An 11,871-nucleotide genomic window follows, 5' to 3' on the forward strand; every position below is an offset into this window, starting at 1 on the left:
ATGCTCTGAAAATTTTGTAATTTAGTTTAACCCTTCCCCTATCTCAACCCTCCTAACCACCCTTTACCTCCACTCTCAAAATCACGACCACCTCTTTCCCTCAACAACCCCCCCTCCCCGTTAGCCCGCCGTTCGCCCTTTCCATCCTTTTCCTTGATACCATCCTACTATCTCCTTCTCAACCCTCTCAACTTTCTCGTATTATTTTTCTCTTTGATAGGATACTAAATGTCCTATATTTATACTTTAAGGATTTTCGACCACATTAATAATATTTTTAACCATTCCACTCATTACTAATTAGTATTGAGATCAAATTTCAAGTTCTGTATCATGTATCAGAGTTGGAACTTGGATTTATTTATATCCTATTTATAGTTTTCTCTTGTGATTGGGTTCTTAGCATTAAGACTCACATTGATAATCTAAGGATTTCTAACCACATGTTAATAAAATCTTAGGCCACACGATTCATTGTCAACTGGTTTTGAGGTAGAACCGCAAGTTGTTGATCACCCTTCTTACTGGCATTCTCATGGCACCTGAAAGCAAGACCAGATCACCGGGGAAACGGCTGCCATCTACCTTTTTTCGGTCTGACAAGATCACTAGTGTCTCGTACAATCGAAGGTGAGTGGCCGAACAATAGCCCGCGTACAAGTGGAATGCCACCTCACAGGTGTGGTTTCGGGCAGAGACCTGCCATTGCGCCCGCCCAAACCAATCCACCAATGATTTGGGTTAGAATGATTGATATTTTGAAGTTGGGCCTACATGAGTGCCCCAGTTAGGGATGGGTCTATGGTGTTTTTACACCCAATAACACAAATTAGACTCATTTAATTTATTTATTTTTTTAAATTAGACTCATTTATTTCTTGATGCAGATATATTGTTATCAGTATTACTTTTTTAATTTTGTCATGTACTTCTGCATATGACACGTCAACAATCAGAAATATTGGTGGAGAGAATGTAGTGGCAATTCCTTGAGAAGGACAGTCTTCGACACCTCACGAGGTTTGAAAACATTGGAAAACATATGAAAAGCACAAAGAATACTTGAAAGTTGTATTTGATGAGTATGAATAGACTTGAACATTGAATTAATTCTCTTCACCCCCTTCAATTGCTTCATGTTTTGCGCAAGGGATATTTTCCGAAACCTCCCCTTGAGGTTCCCTTCAATTTCACTGATCATCTTTGACGTTTCAAAAATTACACTTACTTCTTTGTAGTTGATTAGTATTAAGCAACAAATATGAGTATAAAAACTTCACACTTATTTCTTTGTAACTGTGCTAAATTACTTTACAATTATTCAAGAGAATAAATTAAACTTTATTAGATGAGGACATTGTAAGGTATTTAATAAATTTTTGATCATATTTTAAAGTTTGAGTACTAAAAGTATCGAATCATAGGACGTAAATGTAAATTTAAAATATAGAGAGAGTTCAGTTGAAATTGCAAAATACCTATTTCTCTATTAATAATGACTGCTGTCATGGAAGACTTGAAACCCCGGATAAAAAAATGGCAAATATAAAAGTATCATCATTGTTTTGCGCCCCCGTCCCGCTAATTTGTTCGTTTCTCTGGAAGCGAGCTGATCGCTAAAATAGATAAAGAAACAGAAAAAAACGACAAATTATGTGCAGGAACATTTGTTTTTTTCTCGCGAAGCGTGCCAAGAGCGCTGAAATCTGAATTATTATCTATTTCACATCGTGAAGCATCATGTTACTTGCTACTTTTTTTTTTTTTTTTTTGTGGTTCTTCTTAAGTATGATGATCAATGACCCAAATGATAAGACTTCAAGCTTGATTTTTTTTTTTTCCCAAAGGTACATGACGACCTTTTCAAACTTGATATAACGCATCATAGTTCTAGATGACGAAGAGTTAGACGGAAATGAGGACTCTTCAGATTCAGTTCTCTTCGATTGTGTAAACTGATAGTAAAATTTTGATGTAAATGAAAATGATGACTAGTTAGTACAAACTCACAATTATGTGAAAAATATTTGAAATAATTTTCAATGTGAACTAGTATGAATGTGTGTTTGAATAGGAGTTTATTTGAAATAATTAATGATGTATATAAAACAAAATGTCGTTGAAAAATAAAAAAATATATATTTATGATGCAAATAAATAATTTTTATGCAAATAATACCTATCAAAGCATCAAAATTATACTAGTTTGCACAATTGGACGAAACTGGACAGATCCTAATTGAAGAGGCCTCAGATCCGAGTTAGACGGAGGAGAGGTAGGACCAGCAACTGTTTTTGAAGGTTCATGGTTAAGATTTGGTAAAAAAAAAAAAAAAAAAAGATGTAAAATCTAGATTGCATCTTGTATATCGTTTTCACACTATATGTGAGTTCACAAAATTTTGTTATATAGTTGTACGTTGTTGAAAGTAAATTATACCATATATATAAAAAGTTACATCTTGTGCATTTTGCACAAAACCGGCCTGAATAGTTTTTTTAAATAACCGTACGGGCTCCGTGTCCGACTTAGGACATCCGCAACGGAATTTAATGATGCGTGTAATGCCTACCATGACACGAGTCCATTACACGGTCACCCATTGTGGCTGTGTAATGGGTGGGCCAGTGTCTGCAAACCAATTTTTTTGAAGCTGTAACAGACTAATTTTTTGAAGCCATAACGGACAAAATTTATACCAACAAGTTAAAGTTAGCAACGTTCATTCTTTTCCAACAGGCATGTTTTAATTCTCTATATAAACACGCAACACACTCCGTTTTTTTTTCATATCCTACTATTCTACTCTATTATTTCTTTTACTCTTTCACTTATTTTCCTCAACCTCTTTGCATAAATTTTTAAAATTTCAATATTTTGTGATTATGGATGAGAATTTTAGTAGTTTTACAAATATGTTAAATGCTCCAAATATAGAAAATTCATCATCCTCACAAAATCAAAACCACCAAAATTTTCCGAATTATCCAGATTACCCATTTTCTGGAGGTATCATATCTTCGCATTTGAGGTATCACATATTTGTTTAATAATTGCATAATTATTTTTCAAAAAATAAAAATATATTATTTTGAGAGATAGAAAAAGATATATTATTCAAACTTAGAAATTAATAATATTATTTTTTAGAAAATAAAAAATTTAAAAGGTAAAAAAGTTAATGAAAGTTAATAATTTATTTTTTAAAAATAACAAAATTATTTTTTAAAAATACTTTATTTATTTATGGGAAATGCGTTATGCATTATCAAAATAAATATTTGATTTAATTGTGGACACACGTTATTACAACTTATGGAATGTAATCTATTGTGAGTGGAAGTATAATAAAAAAGGAGAAAGTGAAATGCTAGCGTGGTATGTGAATTATACTTTAAAGAGTATAAACTATTATGGATGCTCTTAGACGTAGTAATCAAAGATACTGATCAAGTCAATTTATACCATTTTTAGGGATTTGGGGCCTCTCCAATTGTAGTTCCCTTCAATTATGTAAACTAACATAATTTCAGTATAAACTAGTATATTTTGGGTGTAATCGTGAGTTTTACACCAATTTATTATAACGTATGTCTACACCAATTTATTATAACGTATGTCTACACCAAATTATACCAGTTTACACCAAATTCGATTGATTTACACGAGAGAATTAAAACTAGGGCAATTTCGGTATAAAATTATATGTTTGGATTCTCCTGTCTTTCATAAACTAGTTTTTTAAATACAATCTCAAAAATAACTCACAAATATATATAAAAAAAAATCTACCACGTTTTCTCCTTCCACCGAACACCACCACCCACTTCCTCTGCCCCTCCGTCTTCCTTTTCCTCCTCTCCTTCTCCCTCAAACCCCGAGGCCGTGTGTGATGGGGGATTATTTTCTTTTCCCACGGGACAAAGCTTTCTTGCAAGTTTCATAAACAGCAAAGTAAATTGCGTGCGCCGGCCGGCACTGAGGCTCATAGCTGCAATCCCACGGCAAAGTCCAGCTGGGGCTTCATATTTGATAATTGACTGAACAGCCTGACTAATACTAGTGGATCTCATATGGGCAAGAGCCGATAGCTTGCATTCTGGTCTTAACAGCGTCTACGGGAAACATGGCCATGTGTTCCAACACGCCATAGGCGGAGCCGGAAACCATGAATTGCCACAAGTGAAGGCCATCATAGGGGTGGCTTGGGCATGGTAACTTCTGAGTGGTAAATTGAGGATTAATGGTGGGTAAAACATCGGAGTTTTGGAATTGGGCAGAGGCAACAACTTCAACAGTAGAAATAGCGGTGGTGGCCATGAAAAATATGTGGAGCTAGAGATTGTAACAGCCGAGTGATGGGTACAAATCGGGACAAGGATATTGGGAGCAACCTAGGTCGGGTTCAAAAAATTCTCCTGGGGAATGACTGCCATACACCCGTAACAAAAATGGTAACATTAGCTGTGTCGATTCGAAGAAACAGAGATGAGAGGAGGAGGGAGGAGGGAGGAGGGCAGTAGAAGAAAGGAGGGAGAGGGTGGTGCGTGTTGTGGTATCAACTTTTAAAAAATATTCCAAAAAATTTTAAATCCTAAAAATACTTTAAAATACATACCAAAAACACTCTTAAAAACATCTGCCATAAAATTTTTTTTCATATATACTATTACAGAAAATATTTTAAAAATATCTAAAAAAAACAGTTAATCCAAACACAACCTATATCTTTGACGTAGCAATGAGTGGTACATCAACTCAATTATGACTTTTTTTACACCAAATTTGTACCAGTTTGAACTAGAAGGGCCCCATTTCTCCCTTCAAAGACCTTTCAATTCACGTTTATAGCTCATTGTATAGTACTCAGTTTTGCTAAAACTAAAGGCTTAGCTGAGAAAAATTCACAGAGAGCTTAGCATGGATAACTATCAAGAAGAAGAAGAATTGCATCAACCACTCTTACAATCCAACCAACAAACACCATCACCACCGCCACCACCACGAGTACTGGACTACTCCCACTCGACAGCCTATGAAGCCAGCACCGAGCTCGAGAAGGTGCTCTCCAACACCCAACTGCCACGGTTCAAACGCATCCGACAAGCCTCTTGGATCGAACTCAGGCTCCTGTTTCGGCTAGCCGCACCTGCCGTCATGGTTTACATGATCAACAATCTGATGTCCATCTCCACTCGAATGTTTGCCGGCCAACTCGGGAATCTTGAGCTTGCTGCTGCCTCCCTCGGCAACCAAGGCATTCAACTCTTTGCCTATGGCCTCATGGTACATAATCTCTTTAAATCTCCTACTAATACACATATCCACATATATTTGCTCCTTAAATCCAAGTATTATAAACTTTCAATACAGAAAAGATTAATACCTATAATATCTGGAAAGAGAAAATGTGTCCGATAAATGCATGAATTAGCCAGTATTTTTAAAAAAATCATTTGCTCGTATCTCACACACTTTTTTTTATCACCTTTTTATTTCACGTATGATATATCATGAAAATATCCAAGCACACTCAAGCTTCTTGTGTTTTACAGCTAGGAATGGGAAGTGCTGTGGAGACTCTATGTGGGCAAGCCTATGGAGCTCAGAGGCATGATATGCTAGGGGTGTACCTCCAAAGATCAACGGTGGTACTCATCTTAACAGGGTTGCCGGTGACCGTGGTTTATGTTCTATCAAAGCCACTCCTGCTTTGGCTGGGGGAATCCAAAAGCGTGGCATCAGCAGCAGCAGTATTCGTATACGGGCTGATCCCGCAAATCTTTGCCTACGCAGTGAATTTTCCCTTACAGAAGTTCCTGCAAGCTCAGAGCATTGTTGCACCTAGTGCCTATATCTCACTGGGCACCTTATTCTTGCACGTACTCTTGTGCTGGATTTCGGTGTACAAGATAGGACTTGGGTTGATTGGGGCATCACTGGTGTTGAGTTTGTCCTGGTGGATTATTGTGATTGGTCAGTTTGTTTACATAGTATTGAGTGATAAGTGTAAGACCACCTGGACAGGGTTCACATTGGAGGCTTTTACCGGACTTCGGGAGTTTGTGAAATTGTCGGCTGCATCAGCAGTCATGTTGTGTTTGGAGACTTGGTATATGCAGATTTTGGTGTTGATTTCTGGATTGCTTCCAAATCCTGAGCTTTCCTTGGATTCTCTATCAATCTGGTAATGTATCTTTTACAGTTTCTTCCTGTATAGGAGTGATAATCTTTTTAATTCCATGTCGTTCCAATATGGTTCCGCAGTACTAATTCCTGAATGTGAGGAAAAACAATTCAAATCTAAGTAGTACAATTTTATTGATTTTTAAGTACAATTGGTTTCAGGAGCTTCCTCACTAGTTAGTTACTACTACCTATCCGGACGTGCAAGCATATTTTCTTGTCCCAAGAAAAACAAAAAATCGAAAAATTATATCCTCGTATTACTTTAAGCTTGTCATTATAAGGTATTGTCCGATTTTTGGTCATAAAAAATGTAAAGAGAGGCTGGTTTTTCTTTCTAATTTTATTTGGACAGACAGCCTGATTTTGTCTCGGCCCATCCATAATGAAGTATATTTTAGGCTAATTCCACCCAAAACAAGAATTATTTGGTTGCATAAAAAAGCAGCCTTCCCTTATGAGGAAGGTTGGAGTATCAATTTGACTTCTCACAAACTTCCATGCAAGCAAGTGCCTAGTTCTTGTACTATCCCTACTGTAAACTGGTAAAGAATCGTAATCACTAAAGTTAATAATCAAAATTGACCAGTCATCTACTTTAGTAGAAAAGAAACCACAAGCGTTTTTTGGGGTGGATAACCCCACTTAGTTTGTGCTTTTAGCTTCTGTACTTCTTTTGGACAATAAATTTTAATTTAGTAAGATACTGGCTCGTGCTCATTTTGGCTTGCAAAGTGTAGCCTGCAGGGAAAGCACAGAGAATTGGGTTCTCTTACGAATAGTTTTGGGGGTCCCCTTGGCCCCATATAGTTAATTTTCTGATGCCTGTATTCTCATAAAAAAAGTATTCTCATAAAGTTGAAAAACTGAATATTGACCATGAATAGATATATGCTAAAAGCATTCTTAATCAAGGGCTTTCCATTAATCATGGATCTGAATCAGTAAGAACAGAATAAATGAACCAAAGAATATTAGTAGAAAGAAATGGTTCTCAAATCATCATAAATTCTAACATTTTAACTAAGCCCCAGTATCTCCATAACCATGCATATATGAATATGGGCGCATTTTTTTTTTTTATTCCTTAACAGTTTGGCAAATAAATTTCAGTTTAATTAAGACAGGTTAAAAAAGACAAATTTTATGCATGTATTAATGGAGTTATTAATACATTTTCCTTTTATCTTTTCATTTCAAAGTCCTCTCATACTACTTATCCCAGGTTTTGAGTGTTTCCAATTACACATGCACCATGATTATTAGGGAGAATAGGAAGGGCCAAAAAGTTGAAAGAGCTTCTTTTCTTCTTTCTCTCTTTAGGAGAAATTAAAGTGTTTTTTTTTTGAAGACACAAAGAAAAGCTAAATCTGGTTCTTAACGCACGAACCTTCTGTAATATCATCTTTAATTATTGTCAGATCAAGAAGCATTTGATGCCTGCGCCTCATACATGCAAGCTTTATTCCCAACCACTGATGCCTGGTCATTGTGGTCAATTGAACAGCCCCTCCATATATTGAATAAAGGGCAAAACACAGATGCATTAAATACCCCATCCACCCTCCATTTCCAGCTCCATAAACCTTTATTAGGGCAGAGAGTACTTGGTAGAGTATTTCATCAAAGCTTTGTCTGTTGTGCAATAAGAGTCTGGACACAAAACTATTGTATTGCGGGGTCCTCTCACAAGGCAATATTTAAAGAACTAGAATACAGAATCTGCTCCTGCAATCAAAGCCCCAGATTTTTACCTATAATGTATGCTTGGTCCACTATACTATTGTTGAATTATTTCTGTAGTTTCACATCAAGCATGCATCACGTTTTATGTCAAGAAAAAAAAAATAAAGAAAAGACGTCTTACCATCTCAAATTGATCTCTATAGTATGCAAGCGGAATTGTAGTTCATCTCGTATTATTGGTCATCGTCTATGATCTATTGCCTCTCTTTATTTAGTTTCAATTACATTACTTAGGTAACTTTGTCCAAGGGAGAAAATGATCGAGAAAATGTGCACACTCTCACACACATGGCGACGATCGAGAAAATGATTGCATGACCATCATGAGAAAAAAGTATAATTAATACTGCTAAATTGTTCCTGATTTTTGCACTATTAATTAACACCTATAATTCTTGTAAAAACCATGATACAGTCGTCGTTCTAGTTGATTTTACCATTGCGCCGAGAATCTTATGGTCTGTCTTGATGACCTTGTGCAGCTTGGCTGTAAACGGATTATTATTCATGGTTTCGGTTGGCTTCAATGCAGCAGCTAGGTGGGTTCAGCTTTTAATTAGTTTTTGTTGATAAATTCATAAGCATATACTATCTATCTAGTTCAATCATTTCAAGTATTTTTTTTCCCAACAAACGTCAATCATTTCAAGTATAATATTTCAAAGGGCAAATTCCACTTTACTCCCTGTGGTTTAGCGTTTTTTTACATAACCCCCCTATGGTTTCAAAAGCTATACATAACCCCCTTATGGTTTGGATTAAAGTATCAAAGTGACGGGAATGATCATTCGTAATGGAATCATTTAAAATGTCAAAAATACCCTTATGTAAGTTGAAAATTATTTATTAACCAAGGGGGGTTATGTGTATATTTTGAAAATCATAAGGGGGTTATATAGTAAAATATAAAAATCATATGGGGTTAATGTGTCATGTATTTATAAGGGTAATTTCAACATTTTTGGAAGTTCTGTTACGAGTGACTATTTTCGTCACTTTAACACTTTAATCCAAACCATGAGGGGGTTGTGTATAGCATTTGAAATCATAAGGGGGTTATCTAAAAAAACGCTAAACGATAGGGGATAAAGTGTAATTTGCCTTATTTCAAATAATACTCTATCTAAACATACAATTTTGTTTCAAATATGGCATTAATATTTGAGATGGGATTAACATGGCAGCGTGAGGGTTGGGAATGAGCTAGGAGCAGGAAACCCAAAGTCGGCAGCATTTGCAGTGTTTATGGTGAATTTTGTGTCATTTGTAGTTGCAGTGGTGGAAGCCATCATCGTGTTGTCGCTGCGACATGTTATTAGCTACGCATTCACCAGTGGGGAAACCGTAGCCAATGCTGTCTCGGATCTTTGCCCATTTTTAGCAGTCACTCTCATCCTCAATGGCGTCCAACCCGTCTTGTCTGGTAAGAGTTTAGTACATCTTTTCAACAACATTTACCTCAGAGAATTAACCACATTGTTGTTAATCATACGTAGTTAAGATTCCAATCTTAAAATGTATTCTTTTTTTTTTTTGGGCAGTTCTTGATGGGAATAATTGGGATTAATTAGCGTATAAATGCATGTTACGTTTCAATAAACAATGATCCACATTCACATATACGACTCAGATTACTCATCCTAATTACTAACCAATTAATATAGGATAAAAATATGCGTAAGTGTGTCTTTCTCGGCTTGGAGCCTTGTGGATTATATCTTTGTCTATGCTGTAGTAATCATGATTTGGCTCAACTGCTCATGCAGGAATCCAAGATAACGAAATGGGCAAGTTGAAGTCACTTTTGTATGCATGCACTCACAATTCTCTTTACGTAACTTTTTTTTTGGGATCTCTTATTACACTTTTTTGTTTAGTACTATCCAATCCGTCTCTCTCCTAGATCTGAAAGATTCTCTAGTAGGTGAAATATTCTAATTAATCCCCTATAATAAGATAGTATAAAGCATATATATGGAAGGGTTAAAAAACCCCAAAAAAAAAAAAAAAGGAGAGAAGAAAGGGAGAATCATCATCGGATGGTTAGAAACCTGATATGAAATTTCCTACCAAAAGAAAAGGACGTCTTTTTGCTATCTTGATTGAGAAGCTGTGTATGGTCTTGAAAGGAAATGAAGCTAACATGCATGATGGGTGTAAATTGTACATATCCTATTATATTACATCAAAAAAAAAGCCTTTTGTGACACATTGATTGAAACCTTTAGGTCCCTTACCACTACAAATTGGCAACCACTGAGCTCCACAAAGCCATTCATGAAGACAGCCAAGACAAAGACCAAAACTGTGATGATAAATGAATTAGTCACGCTAGCTGATCAATGAAATGTAGAATACAGTACCTTTTTACCAACCTCTGAAATTCTTTGTTGATTGTCCACTTCAACCATAGATAATGCAGCAGCTTTAATTTATAAGTGCAATAACACCCGGCCATACATCTTTTCTTCCTTAGTTGTATTGATATCAATTCAAGAGACTCTTTTTATGCATTGATTTTCATCAGGTGTTGCTGTGGGGTGTGGATGGCAAGCATATGTAGCTTATGTAAATGTGGGATGTTACTACGTGGTAGGAATTCCATTGGGTTGTCTTCTCGGCTTCAAGTATAAACTTGGAGCTAAGGTATATGAAATTAGGCTTTAATTTCTTCCTACACCACTACTTCTTATACCTGAGGTATAGCTGATACAGGATCTTGTGTTGTGGATGGAAGGAGATGGAAATTTGTTATTGGTTGGCAACTTTAACCATTCCTACTTGTAGGGTATATGGTCCGGAATGATTGGAGGAACAATGATGCAGACACTTATCTTAGTATGGTCTACATTTCGGACGGACTGGAATAAAGAGGTTAGCAATAACTGGTTAATATCCTAAATTAGAACCTCTTTAGTTTTGATTTTAAAATTTTTTCCTTTCATTTTTGTTTGCTAAAAAAGTTATTTACGGTTGGTTATTCAAGAAGGTTATATATGAATAGCTCAAAATTTAATTAATGAGTTTTCAGGTGGAGAAAGCAAGAGAACGTCTGCGAACCTGGGATGACAAGAAAGAACCCCTTTTGAAGGAGTAGAGGTTAATTATGATTGAATATTAAGGTGTGCGGACTGAACAGTCCTTGTATTTGTCCCGAATTACAATTGAGACTGCGGCGAAGTCCCATTGGGTGTCAATTCCCTGGCTTCCCCCAAATAATATATTTCATGGCTGGGAAAAATATGAGCATAAGCAATAGCTCATTGAGAAATCTAAGGAAGACAATTCTGAAGTTTATAAATGTAATTCGTTGAAGGAAGAGAATAATGAAAAGGGGCAATGAATTTCCCATAAATGCCGTATGAATTAGATATTTTTTCGCCTGTTTTTCATAAATTTTAGTATTATAGTAGTGTATGAAAAATTGTTATTGTAATTGTTTGTTAGGGCGTTTTTAGAATTTCAAATATTGTTGGAGTATTTTTTTTTTTTTTTTTAAAAAAAACCATCTATCACTATTACTTACACGACCAATGTTTTAAAAACCGGACCGTTAATTGAACCGGTGAAGTGAAAGGGTCGAGGTTCAACCGGTCGGACCGGTTCAACCTCGGTTCAATGAATTTTTTTAAAAATGATTTATATAAATATATATATGTACAAAATAAGACATGTAATGGACTAATTTAATATTTTATATGATGAAAAGTTTACTATTTTTTAATAACTTGGATTTTTAAAAATAATTTTTTTAAATTATAAGTTAAAACAAATAAATTTCATCTCAATTTCAATTATATCTAAATTCAACCCCAAAATATCACAATATTTTGAAATTATACAAAATTCATGTCTCTGAGAATTTAGATATTATGAATTTTAATTTTAATTTACGTTTTGGGATTTAGAGATTGCAATTTAAAAAAGAAAATTTGGAG

At 35.4% G+C, this 11,871-nt stretch overlaps 1 protein-coding gene across 1 annotated transcript; it reads left to right on the forward strand.

The window, feature by feature from the left end:
• Nucleotides 1-4,889: 4,889 nt before the first annotated feature.
• Nucleotides 4,890-11,311, forward strand: LOC113783424 (protein DETOXIFICATION 40-like). The gene is made up of 7 exons (XM_027329553.1): nt 4,890-5,287; nt 5,557-6,188; nt 8,416-8,472; nt 9,118-9,356; nt 10,461-10,579; nt 10,721-10,807; nt 10,965-11,311. Exons 1-7 carry the CDS (start codon nt 4,922-4,924, stop codon nt 11,028-11,030), a joined length of 1,566 nt encoding a protein of 521 aa, XP_027185354.1. The 5' UTR covers nt 4,890-4,921; the 3' UTR covers nt 11,031-11,311.
• Nucleotides 11,312-11,871: the final 560 nt, after the last annotated feature.

The sequence above is a fragment of the Coffea eugenioides genome, chromosome 9 (genome assembly GCF_003713205.1).
Source record: "Coffea eugenioides isolate CCC68of chromosome 9, Ceug_1.0, whole genome shotgun sequence".
Taxonomy (NCBI): Eukaryota; Viridiplantae; Streptophyta; class Magnoliopsida; order Gentianales; family Rubiaceae; genus Coffea; species Coffea eugenioides.